This window comes from Labeo rohita, chromosome 1, assembly GCF_022985175.1.
Source record: "Labeo rohita strain BAU-BD-2019 chromosome 1, IGBB_LRoh.1.0, whole genome shotgun sequence".
NCBI lineage: Eukaryota > Metazoa > Chordata > Actinopteri > Cypriniformes > Cyprinidae > Labeo > Labeo rohita.
This window is the reverse complement of record NC_066869.1, coordinates 352,940-379,010: the sequence shown is the minus strand read 5'-3', so window position 1 is coordinate 379,010 and position 26,071 is coordinate 352,940. Positions and strand designations below refer to the sequence as shown.

Below are 26,071 nucleotides of genomic sequence, written 5' to 3'. Positions count from 1 at the left end.
TTTTATTGAAGACAAAAGTCAGTAATTATAACTGTAACAGTGAACGTGAAAATAATATTTTACTCTTGATGCACAAAATAATTAGCTGTTGTGTTATATTAAGCTCACAAAATATGGTTTCCTTCATAACTTTTTTGTCAGATAACAAGTGTCAATATTTTTATTAGACTGGAAAAGTCTGAAAAATGTAATTAAAAATAATTTGAGAACAAATGTGATTACACAGACATGGGAGAGACAAAAATCAAGTGATATTAAGTTCCTATTCATTAGTGATACTACATTATTGATTACCGACATTGATCTAGTGCAGAACTAGAGAGTGTCAATCGAACTGATTTCTGATCATGATTTCATTCATTTTTGATAATGTTGGTTATGGATGTTGAGCTCATGTATCATGTAAAGGTCAGAAGCCACACGCAGGACACGACGAGCCACAGGCCTGGACCGAGACCCAGAGCGGATGCAGATCCTGAAACACACACACACACACACACACACATCATTAGTGCTCGACTGATCACATCACAGGTCTGGTGTTTTAAATGACAAATCTCAGTGGATCAGAGAGTGGGTGTGCCTTTACCTTGTGCGGTGACTGTCGCCACAGATGATTGGCCGGGAGCCGTCGACATGACGCTGCCGGTGCTGTTAGCAGTGCTGTTGCTTTGGACGGTGACGGGTGTGGGTGCGGGTGCGCTCGGATCGGCACGGCCTCCATACAGACCCACGTTCAGCGTGTCTAACTGAGACTGCGGCTGTGAGGCGATCCAGGCCTGAACCACAGAGTCGTTCTCAAACACCTTCAGGTCGCCCACGGCCGAACCCATGAGAGCGCGAACGTCAGACACACTCAGACCCTGAAACACACGCGCCATAGTCACACTCACATCCAAGCTGAGAGGAACGTGAAGCTGTATATGTGTATATGTGTATATGTGTGTGTGTGTGTGTGTGTGTGTGTGTGTTACCGTGACAACAGGTATGCTAAGGCTTCTGAAGGTGCTGATGTCCATAGTGATGTTAGAAGAGGCCAAAGCCCTCACGTCCTCCACAGGAGCTCCACCTACACACACACACACACACACACACACACATGATTAAAAATGTCTTCACTAATACAGTGAAACATGTTGAGCACAGCACACTATATGAAAGACCTGTAAATCATGTTTTGCATGGTAAACCTTTCTAAGCTTGACACAATACATCTCAACGGACAGCTCCAAGACATCAGTTTTCATAGTTTGGGTCTGATTTTCTGTGGGCTTGACTTAGCATAAGTAATTTGTGACGTGCGATCAGAGTCAGTTCAGACCTTCATTATGAAAAAGCGAGGAACACGTAAAATCATGCAAACCTTGGTAGATCCTTTGGTTAGGTTTCATGTAATAGTGCAAAGAATGATATCCATTCTAATATTCTGTCTAAAAATTTGAGATTCTCCATTTAAGACGCATGATGCATCTCAAATGCGAACTGTAATGCACATCCGGCTGCTTTCTGCATCTTCTTCAAGTTGTTAAAAGTCGAATTCAAATCAAATACTGCCATACCATTTCTAAAAACTGAAATTTATGGTTGAGCTGGCTCAGTTCATATCAAAGTCTGGTACTGCAGCCAACCAAAATTGTACTGAAAGCTCATTTTTGAGATATCAATGTCAAACTTGGAACACAACTTTAGATTTATGACTTTGATTTTCTAGCCATTTTAGATTTTCATTTTGAAAAATGTGTTTTAAATGTAGCGCAATAAATACGTCTGAAGTCTTTAAGTCTGTGCTTCAACGAATGTAAGATTTATGACAGTTTGAGCTGTCAATGTCATTTCCAGGTCAACGCATAAAAAGCGGGGCCGACAGTTAACAGGTTAAGGCTGGGTTAGGGATGAGAGTTGGCTTTAGCAAAAAACATCACTTCTGCACAAACCCACATGATATGTTCGTAAGTGTGTTTTACCGAGGTATGGGCTGATGAGGTGGAAGTAAATGGGGCCGTTGCTGCGCTGAGCTCTGAACGAGGAGTTGGCAGTGACGTACAGAACTGATTTCTGCTCATACGAACATGAGGACAGATCCAGAACTTCTGCATTGCTGCACACGAGGAGAGAGAGACATGAGAATGAATGAATGAATGAATGAATGAAGTGAGCCGGTCAAGGAGTGTGTGAGTGAAGGTTTGAGTGTGTGTAGCACCTCAGGTCTCCTGCTGTAATGCTCTGAAGTGTTGAGATGTTCAGCGCGCAGATGTTCGAGCCAATAACGTTCAGCTCATTACTGCCTAAAGTGTGACCGGTCACACTCAGATACCTGAGGATCACCTCCTTGCTCTATGAAACACACACACATGGAGGTTTATCTAGCTCCGCTCATGACTTCCAACATTTCATATATTAAGTCATAACAAAATGTGAATATTGAGACTAACATGAACTAATATTAATAAATGCCGTAGAAGCGTTTTCCATTGTTAGTTCATGTAGTTAACGAACGGATCCTTCTTGTAAAGTGTTACCACATTTACTTCACAAACAGTGTGTATCTCTGAAGATGTCACAGAAGCACATTTTGACACTGAAGACACACACACACCTTGTCTTTGTCCCATTCTCCGTTGTTATGGTCCATCAGCGCTGTCAGCGTGTCGATGCTGGTGACGTTCCACGTCCTGATCTCGTCCAGCGTGGCCTGCCGCGAAACAGACGCGAGCAGCTGCAGCGCGCTGTCGGACAGACCGGCCGGATACACCTGAAACACAGCGGCCATCAGCGCTACACGGCGATGCTCGCGACACGGCTGAGATCGCTCGCACGTCACAGCCCACTCACCTGCTTCAGCTTGCTCAGAATGATTCTCTGGAAATCGCTGTCGTCCACCTTCTCCGTGACGGCCGCCAGGTTATCTCTGAGGACTCGGACGGTCAGACACGCATCAAACTGGGCCGCGGTGTAGCCGAACGGGAACGAGGCGTCTGCGATCGTGGCTTCCGTGATGTTGCCCGCGGTGCAGTCTGACCGACACAAACATCAACACCATCGAACAATCCTCTAACAGCTACAGTATGGTGAGCCAACTATGATTGGGGCCCAGTGTAAGCATCCTGGTTTTCCTCTTCTTCTTCTTCTTCTTATCATTATACTTCTTTCTGTGATTGGCTTTCTGCCACAGTTATCTAAAATGATTAGGGCTTAAACTCAAACTTTCTGTCTCCATATATTCCTATGATTATCAGAACTTTATTTGCCTTTCTAAGGTTTCATCCACAGTTATTTATATTAAGAATCTTGGTTGAACCAATTAAATACCAAAAACAGTGGCGTAGATGGCATGACAGGACAGGACAACCTGTCATCGCCTTAATTTCAAGCCTTTTGATCACTTACTGGTCAAAAGTAGGGATGGGCGGATCGATCCTGAAATATCGATATATATATAATTATATAATTATATATATAAATATATAATTTTATTTATTTTACAAGAAGTTTGGTGCATAAAATAAACCTCTAAGAGGAACAACAGACTATTAACGAGTTATTGTGTAGGACAGAACTATTTCTCCTGCTCATCGGAATACAAGCAAATGCTGTAAGACAGAACCAATCGATCACACATAGCGTTCGCTGCTGACGCTTCATTCAACATTGATAATAATCAGAAATGATATTTCTTCCTCTTCTTCTCATTGCATTGAAATAATAAAGCATTATTTAAAAAAATGTTTCTTGAGTAGCAAAGTATATTAGAATGATTTCTGAAGGATCATGTGACACTCAAGAGTGGAGTAATGATGTAAAAAAAATCAGCTTTGATCACAGATGCTTTTTAAATTACATTTTTCAAAATATATTACAATAGAAAATAGTTATTTTAATTGTTCATTTTCCCAATATTGCTGTTTTTACTGTTTGTTGTTGTTGTTGTTGTTGTTGTTCAAATAAGTGCAGCCTTGACACATTACAAAGTTGTACTGACCTCAGACTTTTGAACAGTATAGTGTATGTGAAATATTTATTTTAACTAGGCTAGTTTGTGTAAGTAAATTTATTTAAACTGGTTGTTAAAGTTCAAATTGGTTGTTATATCCTGTAATTGCTGTCTGTAAGAAACAATTTGTGCATCATGGTAATAATAATTAATAATACTACTACTAATTATTATTATTATTATTATACATTTTAGTACTTATGTAACACCATGGTTGTTTTTCATCAGGTACCCTCCAAGGTACACCGTATCTACCCTTAATGCGTGTGTACTTGTATGGTACTAGTGTGCTCCCTGGCTTTTAGGGGTAAAGAAAGGTGCACCTTTGAGGTTACTGCCCAGTAAAGAGCTAAAATACAAAATTTTAGTTTTCTGACAGTGTTATACACAAAAAAAAAATGAAATGTTTAAAACACATGACTTTCAAATATAATGTTAAGTAAGTATAATTACTGATTTTATTCTTTAAATAATTTAAAAGCTCAATGTAGTTTAGAGGTATCAGTATCGGTATTGGTATCGATGATACTTGGCTTGAAAATATCGGTATCGGATCGAAAATAAAATACGAGGTATCGCCCATCCCTAGTCAAAAGTTACAAGCAATAACGCATCAGTTTCCAGTTGGCTCCATCATTGTTGTTTGCAGTCATTACTCATTAAACATCTAATGTAGTATCAATTTAACTAGATAAAAGAAAGTTTGTCAAGACAAACTTTAAGTTGGCTTGAGAAAGCCAGACCAGAAAGTTTTAAGTTTGATGGTTTTCAATCTGAAATAGTTTGAAGTTTAAAGTAGTTTTGAAGGCAATACAGTCCCAGATAGATAGATAGCATGTTGTTAGCATGTTACTAACATAATTAGCAAGTTACTAGCATTGTATTAGCACGTTGCTAGCATTATTATCATGCCACTAACATGTTGTTAACATAATTAGCAAGTAACTAGCATGTTGCTAGCATGATTTTATCACGATCAGTATGTTACCAGCATGTTGTTAACATGATTCTAACATGATTAGCAAGTTGCTAGCATGTTTCTAGCATGATTCTAACATTAGTAATTTGCTAGCATGTTTTAGCATGATTAGCAAGATAGATAGATGAGTTCGAATGAGTTTAAATGGATTAGAAATGTTAGAAAAGCTTCAAGGGATTCTGGAAAATCCATGTATCATTCGTCCATTCGTTTTCTGATTTAATACTGAAAGAAGAAACATGAAAAAAAGGGCTCCTTTTTCATTTTTTTTAATTATTATTATTTTTCCAGAAAAACGAAAAACAAGAATTCAGCTTGATTTTTTGTTTTTTTTTTTCGTTCAGGGGTGGGAAAATGAATAAACAGCTTGAATATTCGATTTCTACACATGGGCGGAACGAAACGGCCCTTTCTGCTGATTGGTCAGCCGAAGATCAAACCACGTCCCCGTCATTTCTTCCGCAGTTTCGTGAATAATAGTCCTCTGCTGCTGATAATTAACGCATTTATTAAAACTATATTTAAACTTTTTCTCATCAAACAACCACACTAACGATGGCTCGACACAACCCGTACGGGGCAGAGCCTAGACAGGGCTTTTATTTATTTAGTTAGCTAGTTAATAAGTTATGTAGTTATTTATTTAGTTATTTCCAATAAACAAATAAATAAGATAATAACAAGGTGAGTAGGCCTAACCTATAGTTCATATAGTTCCAATAAGTTGCAATGGGTTAAATAAACTCTAAGCAGATAAACGCGCCCTGTCAAGTGCAGACCAGTGGTGAAGTGTAAATACACAGCAGTCATAACTTTTTGCTTTTTGCTTTCATTAATATTGGGTATTAAATGTTGTCAAATAATTGATGTGTTTTATTTTCTCTGCCAACTAAACTTCCAGAGCAAGTCTTTGTGCATTCTCTCCGTGCTGTCATTGTATATGTATGTATATGTATGTATATATATATATATATATATATATATAAACATATTTTAACATATATTGGACTTGCATCTCTCATTCAGTCCAAAGTTTCCATAGCCTGTTTGCGATTTACCTGCTAAAATATTTCGGTAAAGAATGCTTCTTCAGCCGGGTCCCAGTAACGTGCAAGTAAAATAATAGTCAGCAGCTATACAAGTGATGATACCTTTAGCCTATAGGCTATCGTACAACAGACACATTTAATTAAGCTTAATAACTTTTTCTGTGTTTGGTTGACGGTGTTTTACTTTGATAATAAACAGTGCACTGATTGTGTGAGCGCGCGAGGCGCCATCACTTCAATTTCTTTCCTCAGCAGCGGAAACAACTTAATATTCAGTTACACAGATAAAAGCAGGGCATCATTCGAAATGGAAAAAAAATGTCTTTTTATTTGTGTAAAATCAAAATGAGTGCAAAATTCATCCCTTTAAAAATATATAAAACAACAAAACGCGCTGCTTCGTCTCCTTGAACATCTTTCTGGTGTATGCCACATAACCATAACACAACTGGCACGTCTACTTTTAACAGTCTAAAATAAGATTATTTGACGTTAAATGCATTATATAAATTATTTAAGAATAAATCACAGCATGTTTCATGAAAAAAAAAACGTGACTTACAGTCCAGAAAATACGGTAGGCTATAGCACCCCCTGGAGAACAGCAGAGGAAAGCCCTGTCTAGGCTCTGCCCCGGTACGGGTTGTGTCACGCTATTCGTTAGTGTTGTTGTTTGATGAGAAAAAGATTAAATGTAGTTGCAGTAAATGCGTTAATTATTCTGCGGAAGAACTGACGGGGGCGTGGTTTGATCTTCGGCTGACCAATCAGCAGAAAGGGGCGTTTCGTTTCGCCCACATGTAGAAATCAAATATTTTAAGCTGTGTGTGTGTGTGTGTGTTTTGTTTTGTTTTTTTACCTGCAGAGCGCCTGATTCTGCTTTGAGCGTCTAATACAGCGTTGCAGTTTTTAAAGAGTTTCTTTAGTTTCGGCTTCTCCGTGTTTCTCGTCCTCAGCAATGGCATGAACACCTTCAAGTACTTCCTCTTTGTAGGCTGTAACACACACACACACAACAGATAAAACCGCAGTTCACACACCTGGAACCAACGAGGACAGGACAGAGTCAGAGAATGAGCGTCCCTACCGCGCTGAAGCGGCTCCAGAAGTCGCCAGTGAAGTAGAGCGGCAGCGTGTCGAGGCTCTCCAGCATCTGCTGATCCCAACCAGAGGAGCTCCTGAAAGCAAACACACCTCGCAGCTCTCACTCATTCGCTCAATGATACGTCAGGTGAGGTTCATTTATACAGCGCTTTACAAAAACAGACAGCTTCACGGTAATAAATGCACCGCTTAACTGTGGTCTCCCTGGTGAAAAAACCAGCACATGCTGGTAGCTATGTTTTGATGCTGGTTTAAGCTGGTCATGTTGCTGCTCAAGGACCAGCTTAAACCACCATCAAAACAAACCTACCAGCATATGCTGTTTTTTTCACCAGGGCTGAGTTTGAAATTTCATTATTTAAGTGTTTGTATGAGACAATCTATAAAAAATGCCATGAAATTAATTAATCCGTTGTCAGTAACACTCATAATAAACCCTTTTCTGCCAGGTAAAACAGTTTTTTTAATGTTCTTTTTTATAATCAATAACTCTTCTAACCGCAGTGATCCCTGAATGGCTGAATGATAATCGAAGAGCTCTTTGCATTCAGAAACATGATTTTTCTCACCCGTAGACAGTTTCTCCTGAGAGCAGCAGTGTTTGCACAGCGCTGATCTGAGCGTCGGATAGATCGCGGCAGTTTTTCAGGCTCTCAATGATGGCTGGATCGGAGTTTTGGATGTAGACGGGCTCGAGTGTGCAGGTCAGGTTACCCAGAACCTCCACGTGATCTTTGCTTAGCCTTTGTCCCGAAATACCCTACGACACACACGCGACATACGCACGTTTACAAGAGTCTGGGGTAGAAAGAGAAACGCTTTGTGTGTGTGTGTGTGTGAGCTCCTCACCAGACAGTTTTGTGCGTTGTTAAACAGAGTCTTCTGTTTGTCAAGGACGCCGGAAAGAACGGTGTAATCCGCCGTGCCCACGGCGCTGAAATACGAGCGGCAGTTCGCCTTCTCCACCTTCTCGTAGCTGACCGACAAACGTCAACAAATTACCACAGAAGAACAAACGAATGGATGGACCAACCAAACAACAGGTGACCACAAACAAGAAAATCAAACAAACACTCTGAAAGGGAGAAGTTAGAAATCAAGAATAAAGCGAAACAGTGAGACATCCATAAATGAAATAGAATGATGCTCACAGAGAGGAGAACTTTTATCAGTTGGTCATTTTTAATAGTAATACATGTTTACTTCATTAATGTAAACCATTTCTAACTCCTGTCACTCTTTGTGGAGTCTGCCGTCCAAGAGCACAACATGCTCTTCTGCTCAGCTAAGATTTGGTACGATAGCAACACTCGTTTATTTGCTACCTTGGATTATTCACCTATTTTCGTTTGCAAGGTACTCACTTGTAGTAAAGCAGCATGTCTGAAGGCAAATCCGTAAAGCTTGGCGAAGCCTCGTCTTTCATATAGTTGTACATGCACATCAGCTGGAACACAACAATTAAAGACTTTAATCGTAAACCTCACAAACGCAAATATAAATACTGAGCAGACGTAAGGAAGGTGCCTACCTGACTCTCTTTCAGCTGGACCTTCTGCCGCCCCGGACGATTTCTGCAGGCTTTCACCAGCTGCTTGACCTTCGGGTCGGCGAGCGTCTGGGCCGACGTGCAGGTGAAACCCTGCAGCAGTGCCTCAGACAGCCTGCAGAGGGAGACAAACACTCATTAAACACCTGCTGTTTCAATCATTTCTGTGCTCTCCATAAAAAGAGCAGTGTGACGAGCACGTTTCTGAGTAACTTACTCGTCAGCGTCCTTACTGACACTCGCCACAGAGCCGAACAGCATCACAGCCTACAATATGGCAAAAAAAAAAACAAAAAAAAACAAGTACAGTATAAACACACAAACAGACTTTTAACCCTCCTTTTGTGTTGGGGTCAAATTTAAACTGATTGAAACACTGGTTATTAATTTCTTCTTGAAATACCATGACTACTTCTTAATCAGGCTCGTGAATGTGCATGCAAAGTTTCCACCGTTTTAGAAAGACTACAAAGGTTTCAATGCAATATTTTTAGTCACTGACAAGCTACAATTTTCAGTGACACTTTACAGTTCCTATTAGTAAACATTAGTTAATGTGTTAACTAAGCTTAACTAAAAATAAGCAATACATTTGTTACGTTATTTATTAATTTTTGTCACTGTTAGGTAATAACAATAAAACTGTTTATTGCAAGTCCAGTTACATTAAATAATACAGTACCTACACTAGGGAACACTATTCACTATTAACTAGCTGCTTAGTAGCATGCATATTACAAGCACATTGGCTGTTTATTAGTAGTTATAGGCACATATTAAAGCATGAGCTGGATCCCTTAACCCTACACCACACCTAAACATAACTACTACATCAACTCATTCACTTACTTGCTTACTATCGACGAGTTAATTGAGGGAAAACCCTTAGATAACTGTAAATATGTGTTCCCCAGTGTAAAGTAATAAATGTTGAAATTGACGTTTAAGTTTAGGCATTGCTTTAGAGGTATTTTTTATTGTCAGTTCATATTAACTAGGGTTAACAAGTGCAACCTTAGTGTGTGGGTTTTCTGTTTTTACATGATTTTTCATAGAGGTGATTCACGGTGAATTGTGTGGGAAACAATGCAATTCAACTTGACACAAACACCTTTGCAAGAATAATCGCAGCATTCGCAGGGACTTTACATGTTTTTTTCTTCCATCATCATTAAAACACTTGATGATCAAGTGTAAAAAAACAAAACAAAAAAAAAACAATATAAAAATAAAAAAAGAAGAAGTGGAGAAAATGTCAGCACCTGCTCCTGTGTCCAGTGCTTCTGGTTGATCAGAGTGACGTTCACGGACTCCTGGGGGATCAACAAGACGCGCGGGATCGAGCCAGCCAACGCGTCCGGAACGTTCTCGATGACTTTAGTCTCATCTATGGACACGATCTGAGGAGGAAGAGGATGAGAGAATCTGAGAGAAGGTTCAAGATGTAGAGGTGACCGTTACTTAGGTAAACACACACCTTCATGACATAAACCAGCTGCACGATGTCTGGCGCTGAGAGGATGTTGCTGATGAAGGTGGGATTTTGGGATATGGCCAGGAGCTCTGAAGATTCGATGCCGGAGATGGTTTCTGCTGGAACGCCCTTGACGAGCGTGCCGAGAGACAGCAGTGAAGAGCCGGTGTTGATCTAAAAAACACCACAAAGTTTAATTGGTTTAATTCATCAGAAATTTTCTCTTAGGTCCTGTATACTTTATTTCAGTTCATCTTTATTTTATGTCAGTTAACAGTTTTTATATAGTTTTAGTGTATAGCAGAGCCTTTCTGTTCTTGTGATGTTCAGCTCCAACACTGTCCTGGGGCAACGAATCTTTAGGATCAGGTGAAAATTACAGGCGAGAGTGCTGAAGTGACTGAAGTTTGTCTGCAAGAATAGAGCGGTTGAGAGCATTCCAGTCTTGGGTTTAATGTGTAGTGCAGGGGTAGACAAGTTCAAGTTTAGCTCCAACCCCGAAAAAAACCTTCAACTGCCTGTAGCCTTGCTGATCCTGAAGACACTGTTTAGCTTAGTTCAGGTGTGTTTGATCAGAGTTGGTGCTAAACTCTGCAGGACAGCGGCTCTCCAGGAACAAACTTGCCAATCCCTGGTGTTGTGCCTAGTGTGCAGTTTGCAAACTGTATCCTACTCATCAGTGTTGGGGAGTAACTAGTTACATGTAGCGGAATTACATAATTTAATTACAAAATAAATGTAATTGTAATTAGTTACAGTTACTGAGAAAAAAATATGTAATTAAATTACAGTTACTTTTGAAAAATGCCAGTGATTACAAAGGGGGTTACATCTGAATTTTTTCACACACCCACCCCCACTTACAGATTTAATTGACTTCTTTTAAATTGCATTGACTGCTCTAAAATAAGACACCAATGTTTCAGGAGTTTAGGACACAGAATAGGACACATGCTTATTCCATAACTTTTTTATTTCCTATTTGGGTTTATGCATAAACTTTATTTTTTAAGATTGTTTTTTCCAAGGCATTGTTAGATGCTAGTGTTTTCTGTCATAACTATGCAAACATTTGATTTCAAACCCAGTATCACAGCTATTAAACTATTTCTTGTTATGATGTCATTTATGTTATGATCTTGTTGTGACATATAGCGCAACTGCGCTCACGGTGACCCCAGTTCGATTCCCGTCTCGAGATCCTTTGCCAATCCCGCTCCCCTCTCTCCTCCCAGCTCTTTCCTGTCATCTCTCTACTGTCCTGTCACAATAAAGGGCATAAAAAGCCCAAAAATATAAGTAAAAAAAAAAAAAGAAAGAAAAGTCTAAATTTGTGGTGGCTTTGCTTTAAATTAAATTATTCCACAGCTCAGACTCTTTCGGGTCAGTACTGTATGCTTGATAATTTTTCTTGGCGGAAGCTTTATGTTTGGTTAGCTAATAAAATATTAAAGCTTAATTCAATATTATGTGTACAATTTCTTAATTCTGTCATCCTGGTATTGTGGACTTGCTCTATTGTTTCATACGTTTTTTTTTTTGTACACTGTAATGGATCATAAGATAACTAACAAACTAGTACTACTACTTAATTATTTATGTGGTGAAATGTTGTGTAAGAAAACTGGTATGACTGCGCTGTATCCCTAAAATGTCTAGTTTGAACTTGCTGTTTGCTAGCAACTGATTTCTTCATGAAAGCTTTGCGTTCAAATAGTTCAGCTCAGATCAGTGTTTCGTGTCTAATAATTTTGACACAAAACATCTAAATAATCTATCAAGCAGCTGTGTAATAAGTGAGATAATGTACATTCAGCCAGTTGTTATTGCAAAATAAAGATGTATATTATCCCTTACTTATATAATCTTAATTCAAGTGATAAAGGATTTTGAAAGTCTGACAGTGATCAGTGTTGAGTGCTACTGTAAGGTTCACTCTGCCTGGTTTAAATGTTTCAAAATGATTAGCAGTTGAAAATATTAGAAATTTAGAAAAGTAATCAAAAAGTAATTAAAAGTAATAAGTTACATTACTTTAATAAAGTAATTGAAAAGTTACACTACTTAATACATTTTAAATCAAGTAACTTGTAATCTGTAACCTATTACATTTCCAAAGTAACCTTCCCAACACTGCTACTCACTACAGAATCCAAGGCATATAGGAAACATGTTATTCAGACTCACCGGAAAGTCGGACTCGATGAGGGTCTGTATGACCGCGTTAGCTTGGCCCTGATTCCAGCCGGCGACGGCGCTGAGAGTCGAAAGCGCGCCCTTGATGACATTAGAGGGGGCGGAGCTTATCTGAGCCTCCGTCAGTCCAGCGCTCTGGCTGCCGAGCAGCTGAATGGTGTCGGAGGAGAGCGAAGGGAGATTGGCCGCGAGAGCAGAGGTGATCTGAAACCAGGATGATTGGGGTCAAATGAGATCAACTGATCAATGGACTGACTGATTAATTGATTGAGTGATTGATTACCTCAGGGATTTCGGTTCCATTACAGAACACGTTGATCCGCTGGATGAGCACCAAACTGTCTGCTGCTCCTAGAAGCTCGAACGCAAATGAAGGGATTCCACACAGGAACTGACCTGGGAGACTGTAGACACGCATACACAAACACATGTGTGCTCTGCATTAAGCAGTTGTTTTTGCAGTTGCAGAGTTTTAGACGTAGCTCATGTTGGTGACATGCCGGGCCATTTTCAGACCAGCTGCGTACCTGATGGGGTTGAAGGACGGGTTCTGATTGTACAGCTGTGTTACGTAGTAGTTGGCTACGCTCGACTGGACTGTCGCCGTGCCGTTGAGCAGCTGAAGGTTCTCTGGGTTTTCCAAGAAGACATTGATCTACGGAACAACATGAGAGTGCTGTAACTGGAACGTTCAGAAATGCACATTTGTGTTTGTCAAGCCAGTGTTGTCAATGTTACAAAATTCATCAATTGTTAATTCATTTAGCAGATGCTTTTATCCAAACAGACTTGCAGTTGAGGAATACAACATGCAAATCTTCACGAAGAGGCAAATAAACACAAGAAGTGCTCATAATACAAAGTTTCAGACATGGTTCAGATTAGTGCAAGCAAGAACAGGGAGATTTTAAGGAAAAGTGAAAGCAATGATTTATTTTCTCAGCAGGATGCAATCAAATGCTGACGGAAGACATGAGTCTTCAGCTGTCGCTTAAATATTGTCATGGATTTCAGCTGTAAAGCAGCTCCACATAAAACAATTATGTCATCATTGAGATCAGTTCAGCTTACGTTTTTTGTCAGCGCCATGACATCAAAATAACTGAATAATATGTTTCTTTTAAACACCAACTAAGCAAGACAAAGGTGAAAGTGGCAAGGAACCTAAACTCCACCAGGTGACAGAAGTGGTGCCTTTGTTACCTGGTTAGGCGACACAAAGGAGTTGAGGTCAGACAGATTGACGTATCTGATGAAAATGCCAATGTAGCTCACGAGCCAGTTTGTGGAGTTCAGCTGAGGATTGGAGGCGTTGTAGCAACGTGGTGAGCCACCTGCACACACACACACACACACACACACACACATTATTTAAATACTACAGCTGGATAAATTAAGAATCATATTTCTTTTAAACAGTGATCACAGTTCTCACACATTTATTTTTTCTTTCTTGGTTTATATTCATTTTAACAAATTAATGTAAAAAATCTGTTTGAATGAATGATTCATTTGTAAAGACTTCACTCGTTTCATCACTGGATGAATCAGTGTTTTTGAACAAACCTCTTGAATGAATGATACAACAACAACATTACTTCACTTATTGCCACCCACTGCCACAACAATGTAATCAATACAATCTTTATTAGAAGGGTCAAGTTACTCTTCAGAAGGTGATTTACTGTATATAGACTTCAGTATTTGTATTCAAACTATAAAGTTTTATCCCCATACTTCTGTGATCATCTAAATGTTTGTAACACAGAAATAACAATACTGTGTGGTTGAAAAGACTGTTTCACATCTGTACATGACAACTGCTCTCTCTGGGTCAGCAGATTCAATGTTCCGGTGTGATTGTGCTTGTCAAACAAACACACACAGCTCCACACTTCTGAAACATAAATACAAAGTACATATTCTTACCATTTGTGAGATATACTTTCACGGAGCCGTAAACGTCCTCTGGGGTGAAATCGGTTTTGGAGAAGTTGTAGTTGTTTCCAAGAACTGAAACACTACACACACAGACAAATGCTTAGCATAAAGGGAGACATTTATGCGGAAGTATTTAACGACGTGTAAGTGCTCACAGTTTCCTGTAGGGCAGACAGGCGGCGCTGCTGAGCTGCGCGGGGCTGATGAGCGCCGAGCTGAGCAGAGGCAGGTATCTCACGAGCCGACGGTCGAACCACTGATCCACCTCAGACTGGATCTCCAGCTTCAGAACTCGAGGCCAGACGCAGGATAGCACCTGCCGGGCCAAACCCACGGATCCCAGCGGCTCCTGCGGGACAGCGAGACAGGGGTAGCTTAACACAAAGAGACCTTTATCTTCCAGGAAACAATTCTAAACTTCCTTCAAAATAATATAAATATACTGTATTTTTGCCCTGGTTTGCAATCTAGTTGCAGAAAGTCAGAGGCAGTCTGCAGGTTTATGTTAACACTCGAGCAGCGTATGATGGATTTTAGCTTCATTTGATACTTTGAAATATAGATTTTGAAATATATACTTTGTGATGAGCAGTTTTCCTCGGTAACCATCTGAAAGTATATGCTGTCTAGTGTTTTCAAATCTGTTCAGATTTTAAGACATGTAGTGTTTTCCAGCCTTTACACTCGCAGTCCCAGAGAAGCAACACAGAAGAAAGAGAGGGGGAAATGGGAGGTGAGATGGGCCAGATTCAAACTACAGAACAACATGAAATCTTTTGTCCACGTGAGTTTGTTGCAATGAACCACATCCACATCCAAAGGAAATGTACAATGACGCCTCAGATCTGTAACTGCGGCGTCTTCACATCAGGAGCGCATCTACGGTTTAAGCACACTACCGTAGGTAGTGGAACGCAGCTCGGTGGCATCAGAAAGACCTACCATCTCCAGATAGCGTGCGGTCTGGTTGTACTGGCTGAGCAGATCGCAGAGTCCCGACCCGTTTCCGAGGGTTTGTGGCGCGTTCAGAAACTCGCTCAGCTCGGCCATAGAGATGGAGCCCAACAGCTGCATGAGGAAACGCACAAATCAGAAGGGCTGCGACAGAAAATGATCGAGCATTAGAGGAACACTGATGTACCTCAGGCCTCCTGTCCTCAGGGATCAGAGACTGGAAGGAGTTGAGGTCTGGAAATCCAAACTGGAGGAAGAAAGACTTGAGGAAGAGGTAGAAACTGCCACTGACATAACAGCGAAGAGGAGCGTCTGCAGGAACATACAGCATGAAGAACTTTTAGGACATGAATGAATCTATCTTAAAAATACATTCAAAAAACCACGACAATCTTAAAATAACAAACAAATATATCTATATGTACATACTTTTATGTTTATATACGTTTACAACAAAAAGCAATCATTTTGCACCAAAAAAAAAAAAAAAAAAAGTTCATGAATGTTGTTTAATTGTTTGCCAAGGAGGCAACAGTGTCAGTGAAGGGCACACAGATAACATGTAAGCATGTGAAATTGTGTGAAAGTGGGTTTACACAGCTGAAGACATGCATGGATGTGTATGTGTGAGTCTGTTTGTTGGGTGCGTTTCACCTGTGAGTAACTGTTGGATGTTACTATAGATCTGATGTTGTGTGTTTTCATCCAGAGCCGTTCTTTGAGAGTCCAGCACACTGACACTGCGTCACAAACACACACACACATTAATAATAACAATAACAATAATAATAATTAATAATAACAAATACAACAGACATTAAGCCATAACAGTTTAAGAAGAAACAGATAATGAATGGTAATATTGGTTAAACAGATTTTAAACAGGTTTTGAGTTTAGACTTAAACTCGTGCGGTGTGGTTATTGATTGAAGACACAGGGGCAATGAGTTCCAAAGGTTAGGAGCCATAACAGAGAAAGATCTCCCTCCCATAGATGAAAGGCAAGATGTAGGAACACAAAGAAGTTTCTCTCCAGAAGATCGAAGTTGACGAGAAGGAATATATGGAGAAATATGGAAAACACTGCGTTTACTCTGTGTATATGCTACTGTCTGTGATACTGTCCATGATCACTGTTGTTGTTTTTTACTCCGTGTCACTGTGGTTTCCTGAAGGAACTATGTTACATACGTTATCCACTGCCATAAAATACGCTAAAAACAAATTTCATCGACTTTCACTGTTTGTAAACCACATAAATATATTCTCTCTACAACTGAGCTGTACGAAGGTTATGTAAAAACACTTACGCCTCCTGTTTGACGCTGCAGCCTCGAGCCCTGACGATGTCAAAGTACACCGTAACGTTGGCTGGGCTCAAGGCAGAGAGCAGCGGCCTGAGTCGAACCGTGAGCCAGACCGACAGCTCCAAATCAGTGACCGAAGGAGACGACAGATCGCCTCGCGCAAACACCGTCTGCAGGAAGGTCCGCCTCACCTCCGCAGAGTAGCCCGGTTCATTGACCTGCACAGAAGAGAAGACAAGACAAGATTGAGGCAGGAGGACAGATGCAAATGAAAATAAACAAGTGAAGAGGATATTTACAGCTGCAAAGAAAAAAAATCCACAACGTACCCGGATGTTTGGAGAAAGAGCATCAAAAAACTCTGAAAGCTGCTGCGTTTGAAGCGCATTCATCACAGTCTGAACATCCGCTGGTCCGCTGAGACGTGACGGGTCGGAGCAAAGCTCAGCCAGCTGAGATGGAGTCAGAAACTCTGCAGCCTTGACCTGACAGAGAGACAGAGAAAAGAATCGAGAGAGACAACAGATCAAATGAAGATGCTACTGCAGGAAAACGATTACAGCAACAATTAAAGCAATTACAGCAAAACTCCAAAAAACAGTTACTAATCAATAAAATCAAAGACTATCCATGTATATTTCTTATTTTCTTTTCCTCATGATGTTTTAAAACACACATATACACATTTACAGTATATATGCATACTGTTAAGGATATATGAAAATGAGGTATAGCATACTGATTTTTCTTGTCATTACTAGTTTTAGCTATAATTCTTTGACAATGTTGTACCGTATGCAACACAATCATGCCAAAAAAAGTATTCATTTGAAAACGTAGCAAAAATGGTGTCTGAGTGTGTGAGAGAGTTAAAACCACACACAAATTACCGTCTCTCTGCTTACCCCATTAAAGTCTCTTTTCAAGTTGATAAAGTCAGTGAAGTTGGCAATGATGCGGAACTGTCCAAAGTTTTTCAGCAGCCAGTCAGAGTCACTGTTAGTACTCTGCACACAGGAGTTTCCTGAAAATATCAGAGACACATTATTTAACACTTGCTTAAATTAACACACAAGCGCGCACACACATACACACACATTACCTTGGCTGGGCTGATGGGAGAGATAGTCTCGTGTGAAACTGTAGACGTACTCTGTCTGAATCGGTGTGAGAGTGCTGAAAATGTCATCACAGCCTTTCACACTACAAACACAGGAAATGTATGTCAAACACAAAGTTTCCCAGACATTGCTGTGGAGAAACTAAATATCTGGGTAACCCAGAACAGACACTCTCTCCATCAGAGGCCACACGTACTAAACAGACACAAAACAATATAATTTATGGTATAATATAATCATCTGGAGACAGATTGATAAACCTTACATGCTTGTAGATAGTGTCCATTTTTTTCCCCACTGATGTCACTTAAAACAACATATAAATATGGTTCTCCCCAAATTATGCTTAATTATCTTTTAGGAACTAGAGTTTTTAATTCTGTTTACTTTAGTCATTTCAGCTGATCATTTCCCTCGCAGAGACATCAGCTAATCAGAACAGTGGGTGTTAACTTTGACCTGAAACGCTTCATTTTGGAGCCCCTTTCCTTCAATGACCAAGTGGAAAATGTATTATTAAAATGAAACCTTTTTTCCAAACAAACATTACTAAACACTAACCTGAACTTCATCAAATAACATGGTCATTAAAAAAAAAAAAAAAAAATTAAAAAGCATGGTCCTTACTAATGCACTAAGTTTCATAACCTGGATTTCAACCATTCATGTGACATTTCAAGGAGCAAATGCCCACTGTAATGATTCTCACAAAGTGAAAGCCCTTGAAATGACTGACTGACCCTGGCATCGCACTGATGACTGAACTAGACTAGATACACCTGGGTTCAAAATAGCTGCTCTACAGCACACTAAAATCAGTGCTAGCAATATTTAGTTACAGATTTTTTGAGGATAAAAGGTGCCTGTCACACAAAATCAACCAGTGCTCACATTTCTCTGTAAGAACCACAGCTGATGGTCCTGGGGATGACAGAAAGGCTATCCGGACCGATCCCAGGGAGGAAAACATGCAGGTATGACTGGAACCATAAAGCAAAGATCTGCGGCTCAAAGGTTTCAAATCTGTTCACCAGGTCCGTCAATGTCATGTTCAGAATGATGCTGCTCACAGCTGTGCTGATGCTTGACACGTTTCTCTGAAAACAAAGCACAACACTGAAATGTCACAAATACTCTTGAACAGCTAAATATAGAAAAGATAAAACTTCCAGGAAAGCCCTTATATGGACAAAGATATTCAGCTATCACTGTAGATGAACAGAGACATTTTGAATGAGAAAACACAACAAGCACATGATTGTAACAATAAATGGTTTATCTGTGTTCTTCAAGCCCTCTCAGGTATTTTAAAAAGAAAAAACGTATATTTACATAGTACTGCTAATCATCATAGCCTTTACTAATGTAGAGAATACTACAAAAAAATGCATTGATTCAGAATATCTGAAACACCATTTATTTGGCAAAAAAAAAAAAAAAAAAAACTATCAATCAATCAAAAACAAAACATGATATGAACAGCAAAGTCAGCACAAAACATTCTCACCTGTGCAGACATGCTGACGAATTTCTCAAAGAATTCATCCAACTGGTTCTGGCCGGAAGACTTTACAACAGATCCAAACAGTTCTCTAACGGCAGACTCCTCATCCACCAGACCTGGTGTCAAGATTCTCTCCACTTTCTGTTCACCAGTTAGAGAGTCAAGTATGACTTCCTGCGTAGTAAGAAAATGCACTTTTACTTCTGTTGTGGAAGGAAACCTCCACACTGGATTCAATATTATCACTGCACAGAGAATTTTCTTTACCCTAGAGATGTTGAATTCTGCCAAGTCTGAATTAGGAACATAGGTGAAAAACTGACCAAGGTTCAGAGCAAGCCAGTCAGTGTCATTTTGGACAACCTGTTTGCAGGCTAAAAAATTTAGAAAAAGTAAAATTGCATATGGTGAAGAATTTTACTCATGAAAACAATATAGCTAAGTGTTGGCATTCATTTAGATTAAACAGTTTAGTACGCACCGTGATGCAAAGCAAATTACCAATGTGAAAAATAAATGGAGACATACCTGGCTGACTGATCTGGTGCACAGAATGTCTGAGGTAAACTACTAGATTTGCAGCAACTTCCTCTCTTCTTTCAACAGGCATTTGTGAATAAGCCACATTCAATCCTTTAACACTGTGAACAATATGAGAATCACTGACATCCTGATTCTCTTGACACCTCTAATAACTGTTTACCATACAACATAAAATGTAACTATTTTAAATTGACAGCAGCCCATCTGTACATAAAAAAAAATGATGGGAAAATGGCAATTTGTGATAAAAAAAAAAAACACTCAAAAAAAGGTACTATCTGATATGTTCTAAATATATATTTAACCTGTCAAAACAAACTACTCCTAGGAATGAGTAGTTGACCAACAAAAAAGTGCTACTATTGTACTGAAAGGGTTAGTTTAAATAAAACCATTTTAAGATATAACGTATAGAACAACTCACATCACGTGGTAGTTGGTGCAGTTGACGTCAGCTGTGACCTCTAGCAGCATTTCTGCGGTGAAACTGGGGAGGATGGGGATGAGCTTCACGGTGAACCACACTTCCCAGTCAGGAGCCGCAAATTCCTGGAGCTTGGGTGCAATGATTACGAAGGTTCGGTTCATCATCACGTCTCTCACAGCAGGGGTGATATCAGGATTCTGCAGGGACAAAAGACCGGGAGTGTGACTTCGGGCTTTTCTCCGTGGCTTCCACGCGGCCTCCGTCAGACACTTTGACTCATTGACTTGCCTCAGGTTTTGCGGTTAGAGTCGTCAGGAACTCCTCCACGTTCTTGAAAGCGTCGCCGTCCTCCAGGCGGTCGAACACAGCGTCGATCTGATTGGTGCTGTTCAACGCTCCGGAGCTCAGTGTCAGCTCAGCTACTTGGCTAGGGCTCAGCAGCGTCAACGATTCAAACTGAAGCACAACGTGGACAGCAGACGTTAATGCACGGATGAGGCCGTTGCCGTAAAACTCAAAATATAGTTTCATATAATAATGACAGTTCACATGGGCAACTGGAGCAGGCCCCAAAGGTTACTCACACTGGAGAAATTTGCATTCAGCGTTTGCAACTGCTCCAAGGTAGCGTAGACAGAGAAGTTGCCAAAGTTCTTCTCCAGCCAGTCAGCGCTGCTCGTGGTCTTAGCAAGACAGGCAGGATCTGGATTAAACAATGGGGGGGAATTAAACAGAACAGCACTGAACTGGCAAAACACCCGTGACAAGCCGAGACGCTGAAGGACGCCTAGGGCACTACAGCGTGACGGACGGCAGCTCAAGACAGTGATGCGCTTAAAGTACCTGCTAGGTCATCTCGAGAGAGGAAGAGAAGGACGAAATCAGCGAAGACGAGCCGTTGTTGCCCCACCTCCATGAGGGACGCCTGACGACTGAGTGCCTGCACCCTAATTGGGGAAAGATCGTCGGCCGTTACGGATCGCTCAACTTCACACCCCCCCTGAATACCACTTCAGGACTTCCAGAGCACTGAAGATACTTACACAACTTGGTAGGTGTCGCAACTGAAGTTCTTGGAGCTAAGGCAGGACAGGAAGTCCTTTGAGGCTGCTGGCAAGAATGGTCTCAGCCTTCCCTGGAACCAGTGGGCAACGAAGCTGACATCCGTCAGCTGTGTGGCGCTGAAGTTGTTGACTTTGACCTCTCCGATGGCATCGAGAACGTGGGGCTCAGGCTGACGGTCACTGAGGTTCTGCAAAAAGCAAAGGGACACATCTCAGTGTAGAGCTCAGAGGCGGCACTTCATCTCCTGTTCCCGAAAGCAGGGGTGTCATACTGTGCTGGAGTACGCTGACAGAGCAACCTCCAGGACTCCCGCGACTTTCTGGAAGAAAAGTCCACGCCTCCGCGCCGGTCGTGCTGTTCGGCTGCTTGCAAGTCAGCAGCGTGACGAGGTCGCCAGAGGACAGAGATGATGCAACCTTGAAAGAAGTGGACAGATTTGTGCAGTCAGAGAAGCGGACTCTTTGCAAAGACGGGTGCATTCAGGTGCACCGCTCACGGAAGACTTACCGAAGAGCAGGCATATTCAGAGATGCCGAAGTCGCACAGCCGATCCGAGGAAGGAACCTGGCTCCCAAGTCCATCGCTGCAAGGCACAAAAACATGTTATCCATTTTCACCACATTAAAGCCTATCTCTGTTCTCAGCAGGCACCGAAACGATACTCACCGGTTGACACTTTCACACAGCCTCACCTCTGCAGAGAAGGGGAAAAAAACAAAAACAAAAACAAACAAATGATGAGGTGGAGAACTTACAAGCTATCTCACGATTTTATCACAACTTGATCAGATTCCATCAATCGCAAAGCAGCATGCTGTGTTCTGACTCACCGTCCACTACTGTTTCTTCGCACTGGTGAGAGGGAAGACAAAGCAAGGAAAGATTAAAAAAAAAACGTTATGTACAGCTTCTATTGGGCTTCAACTTTACTCATAACCAACCTACAACAATGAAATACTTACGACACCGACAGGGCGAGGAGGCGTGCAGCCTGAGGGAAAAAAAAAAACATTTGCTAAGAACTTTACCAAAGAACAACACAGCATTCTTTACCAATTTGAGGAGCCCTGGTCAGGCCATACTGTACCTTCTGGTGCTGACTGTCGAAGTTCACCTATACTTGACTTCAACTCCACTCCAATTCCAGATGGGAGAACTGCCAAAGCGTTCTCCAGGCCTTTCAATCTGTGGAAACGTGCAAAAATGAAAAAAACATCTCAACATTTACTTCTACTCACTGAATGAAGACAAGAAACCAAAGGGAGCCAGATTCTTTACACTGCATCGTAATAGTCACAGGTGAGGTTGGCGGGGATCACCACCAGAACTGAAGGACGGAAGCTGGCCAGCAGGACCACGAGATTAATTTGGAACCACAGCTCGTAGTCACTGGTTTGGAAGAGAGGGAATTTGGGAGCCAGAGCCGTCAAAGTCAGGTTCAGAATTGCGTCCCGAACGCCTGCATTGGTGATATAGGTGATGTTTTCCTGAGAGGGGAGGGTGGGGAAAGAGACACCTTTAGGACCACGATGGGACCTTCTAGCACAGCCTGCTTTTTCACAAGCAGCACATTCTTTGTCTAAGCCATTAAGGTTAAACTGCATAAAAAATAAATCAATCAATCAATAAATAAAAGAAGCCGGGGCCCAAAAACCCCCTTCCTTTTGTTCTGCAAAAGGGAACTTATATCAACAACCCCTAAAAAAGGGGAATTAAAAAAAACCCTCCGGACCCCCCAAAAACCTTTTAAAGAATTTTTCGCTTCCCTCTGCTTTTGGTGGGGGGGGCTCAACACCCCCCAAAAAAACCCACGGGTACATTTTTGGCATCAACCCTCTAAAAGGGGTGATTAATTTCAGTAGAAGTCAACCCCCGTCAAAATGATTGTTAGCCTGCCCAAGTTCAAAAAAGGGGACCAAAGGTTGTGCTTTCCCGGCCCCCTTTTCGGGCCCGCGAAACAAAACAACGGCCGTTTTGGGGTTAAAAAAAAATTTGAAAATTTAATGCACCCCCCAGGGCCGGGGGCGGGAATCCGGGGGAAGGCTTCGGTTTGCCTGCCCAAGGTAGCAACAAAAAAATTTTTCCGCCAGCAGGGGGGGGACCCCCGGGCCTGCTGATGGGTTTAGTGGTTTCCCGGGGAACAGGGGGGAATTTCCCCCTTTTTCCAAACCTGGGGCGGGCCACGCACCTAAACCCCAAAACTTTTCCCCTCTCTTCCCCCTACCTTGGCGTTGCAACCTAACAATTTTCGTGAGCCCGGGGGTGGGGAAAAGATTAAGCTTATTTGAACCAACCCTCCCCGGATTAAACCCCTGACTTGGTTCTTTTGAATTTCGTTGGTCACCCACCGTAGTGCTCCTTTCCCGGGGCCGGGGAAATGATCCTTTCCGGCCTTAAGGGGTTTTCAGAACCTGGACCCCACCCCCAAGCAAACCGAGGAAATAAAGAGTCAAAGGGGGCGGGGGGGTAACCCCGGGGGCCCAAACCCCACACTCCCGGTTTTTGTCCCTGCAGTCCTAAACCCCCCTGCTGTGAAGGGTGATGAAGTTTCCGGAATCTTTGCACCCAAGCTCCGGGAATTTGGGGCCCCCTGACGGGAAGTGTGGTTCCCCGTGAAGCTCATCCCCACCCCCCCCCCGTGTCGGTGCACCGGAAGCAGGCTGCTGATCTTCCACCCCTGTCTTGACAAACAGATTGCAGAAAGGACATCGGAAGCGATGCTGAGTGGCTTGACATCAACTTGGGTCTATTCTCCAAGGTGGCCAATTACACAGACCTCAAGGAGCTGAACATCAGCGGGGTAAAACAATTATTTAAGTTATGTAGTCCTCAACAATCATGTGTCATTTGCTTTGTGTTGGGGTTTTGTTCACCTTAGCTGGCAGCTTTGGAATCCCTGTCACCTGACCAGAAAGCGGAGCTGCTGTTGGATCCATCCACGGGTGCTATTGAAAATGTGACCGTGGTGAAGGAGGTGTTGAGCAGCATCCTAAAATCCCGAGATGAGGAGCAGCTAGAGAAATTCTTTGAAACGTTTGTGGAGGTCAGCAAGGAGGTGAGTTTTTTTTTTTTTTTTTTTTTTTTTTTTTTTTTTATTCTTTTATTTATTGATTGATTGATTTATTTTTTATGCAGTTTAACCTTAATGGCTTAGACAAAGAATGTGCTGCTTGTGAAAAAGCAGGCTGTGCTAGAAGGTCCCATCGTGGTCCTAAAGGTGTCTCTTTCCCCACCACCCTCCCCTCTCAGGAAAACATCACCTACATCACCAATGCAGGCGTTCGGGACGCAATTCTGAACCTGACTTTGACGGCTCTGGCTCCCAAATTCCCTCTCTTCCAAACCAGTGACTACGAGCTGTGGTTCCAAATTAATCTCGTGGTCCTGCTGGCCAGCTTCCGTCCTTCAGTTCTGGTGGTGATCCCCGCCAACCTCACCTGTGACTCTTACGATGCAGTGTAAAGAATCTGGCTCCCTTTGGTTTCTTGTCTTCATTCAGTGAGTAGAAGTAAATGTTGAGATGTTTTTTTCATTTTTGCACGTTTCCACAGATTGAAAGGCCTGGAGAACGCTTTGGCAGTTCTCCCATCTGGAATTGGAGTGGAGTTGAAGTCAAGTATAGGTGAACTTCGACAGTCAGCACCAGAAGGTACAGTATGGCCTGACCAGGGCTCCTCAAATTGGTAAAGAATGCTGTGTTGTTCTTTGGTAAAGTTCTTAGCAAATGTTTTTTTTTTTTCCCTCAGGCTGCACGCCTCCTCGCCCTGTCGGTGTCGTAAGTATTTCATTGTTGTAGGTTGGTTATGAGTAAAGTTGAAGCCCAATAGAAGCTGTACATAACGTTTTTTTTTTTTTTTAATCTTTCCTTGCTTTGTCTTCCCTCTCACCAGTGCGAAGAAACAGTAGTGGACGGTGAGTCAGAACACAGCATGCTGCTTTGCGATTGATGGAATCTGATCAAGTTGTGATAAAATCGTGAGATAGCTTGTAAGTTCTCCACCTCATCATTTGTTTGTTTTTTTTTTTTGTTTTTTCCCCTTCTCTGCAGAGGTGAGGCTGTGTGAAAGTGTCAACCGGTGAGTATCGTTTCGGTGCCTGCTGAGAACAGAGATAGGCTTTAATGTGGTGAAAATGGATAACATGTTTTTGTGCCTTGCAGCGATGGACTTGGGAGCCAGGTTCCTTCCTCGGATCGGCTGTGCGACTTCGGCATCTCTGAATATGCCTGCTCTTCGGTAAGTCTTCCGTGAGCGGTGCACCTGAATGCACCCGTCTTTGCAAAGAGTCCGCTTCTCTGACTGCACAAATCTGTCCACTTCTTTCAAGGTTGCATCATCTCTGTCCTCTGGCGACCTCGTCACGCTGCTGACTTGCAAGCAGCCGAACAGCACGACCGGCGCGGAGGCGTGGAAGCTTTTCTTCCAGAAAGTCGCGGGAGTCCTGGAGGTTGCTCTGTCAGCGTACTCCAGCACAGTAAGTGACACCCCTGCTTTCGGGAACAGGAGATGAAGTGCCGCCTCTGAGCTCTACACTGAGATGTGTCCCTTTGCTTTTTGCAGAACCTCAGTGACCGTCAGCCTGAGCCCCACGTTCTCGATGCCATCGGAGAGGTCAAAGTCAACAACTTCAGCGCCACACAGCTGACGGATGTCAGCTTCGTTGCCCACTGGTTCCAGGGAAGGCTGAGACCATTCTTGCCAGCAGCCTCAACCTACCAAGTTGTGTAAGTATCTTCAGTGCTCTGGAAGTCCTGAAGTGGTATTCAGGGGGGTGTGAAGTTGAGCGATCCGTAACGGCCGACGATCTTTCCCCAATTAGGGTGCAGGCACTCAGTCGTCAGGCGTCCCTCATGGAGGTGGGGCAACAA

The 26,071-nt window shown here is 41.9% G+C and overlaps 2 protein-coding genes across 2 annotated transcripts in view; one reads left to right on the top strand and one right to left on the bottom strand.

Moving 5' to 3' along the window:
• Positions 1-22,808, bottom strand: LOC127160258 (uncharacterized). Its single transcript, XM_051102951.1, has 45 exons — positions 22,483-22,808; positions 22,292-22,389; positions 22,167-22,195; positions 22,035-22,056; positions 21,871-21,898; positions 21,712-21,787; positions 21,489-21,620; positions 21,183-21,391; positions 20,983-21,086; positions 20,724-20,842; positions 20,428-20,595; positions 20,137-20,336; positions 19,698-19,810; positions 19,437-19,543; positions 19,173-19,343; positions 18,557-18,762; positions 17,647-17,747; positions 17,450-17,568; positions 16,874-17,029; positions 16,548-16,762; positions 15,892-15,977; positions 15,425-15,549; positions 15,226-15,351; positions 14,439-14,632; positions 14,272-14,363; positions 13,546-13,676; positions 12,870-12,997; positions 12,626-12,746; positions 12,334-12,546; positions 10,150-10,320; positions 9,935-10,072; positions 8,890-8,939; positions 8,655-8,787; positions 8,488-8,570; positions 7,973-8,099; positions 7,693-7,883; positions 7,107-7,197; positions 6,879-7,014; positions 2,833-3,014; positions 2,597-2,752; positions 2,201-2,334; positions 1,965-2,098; positions 975-1,069; positions 590-863; positions 1-475 (listed from the first exon to the last, which is right to left on the bottom strand). Exons 1-45 carry the CDS (start codon positions 22,806-22,808, stop codon positions 399-401), a joined length of 6,087 nt encoding a protein of 2,028 aa, XP_050958908.1. The 3' UTR covers positions 1-398.
• Positions 22,809-23,745: 937 nt separating this feature from the next.
• LOC127160178 (uncharacterized) overlaps positions 23,746-26,071 on the top strand; it is a 107,074-nt gene continuing 104,748 nt past the window's right edge. The window contains exons 1-11 of the mRNA XM_051102860.1: positions 23,746-23,809; positions 23,898-24,004; positions 24,083-24,259; positions 24,454-24,662; positions 24,756-24,853; positions 24,951-24,979; positions 25,095-25,116; positions 25,253-25,280; positions 25,364-25,439; positions 25,531-25,677; positions 25,764-25,922. Of these exons, the coding sequence (XP_050958817.1) occupies positions 23,746-23,809; positions 23,898-24,004; positions 24,083-24,259; positions 24,454-24,662; positions 24,756-24,853; positions 24,951-24,979; positions 25,095-25,116; positions 25,253-25,280; positions 25,364-25,439; positions 25,531-25,677; positions 25,764-25,922 (1,116 nt within the window). The remainder of the gene's footprint in view (positions 23,810-23,897; positions 24,005-24,082; positions 24,260-24,453; positions 24,663-24,755; positions 24,854-24,950; positions 24,980-25,094; positions 25,117-25,252; positions 25,281-25,363; positions 25,440-25,530; positions 25,678-25,763; positions 25,923-26,071) is intronic.

Excerpts from the sequence above, each read along its gene's own strand:
- LOC127160258 (XM_051102951.1), bottom strand. The coding sequence starts at position 22,808 with ATGCAGTTTAACCTTAATGGCTTAGACAAAGAATGTGCTGCTTGTGAA. Across the intron at positions 20,337-20,427 it reads CTCTAACCGCAAAACCTGAG|AATCCTGATATCACCCCTGC; the intron begins GCAAGTCAATGA and ends TTGTCCCTGCAG. Across the intron at positions 14,364-14,438 it reads TGTCTGCCCTACAGGAAACT|TGTTTCAGTTCTTGGAAACA; the intron begins GTGAGCACTTAC and ends CTGTGTGTGTAG.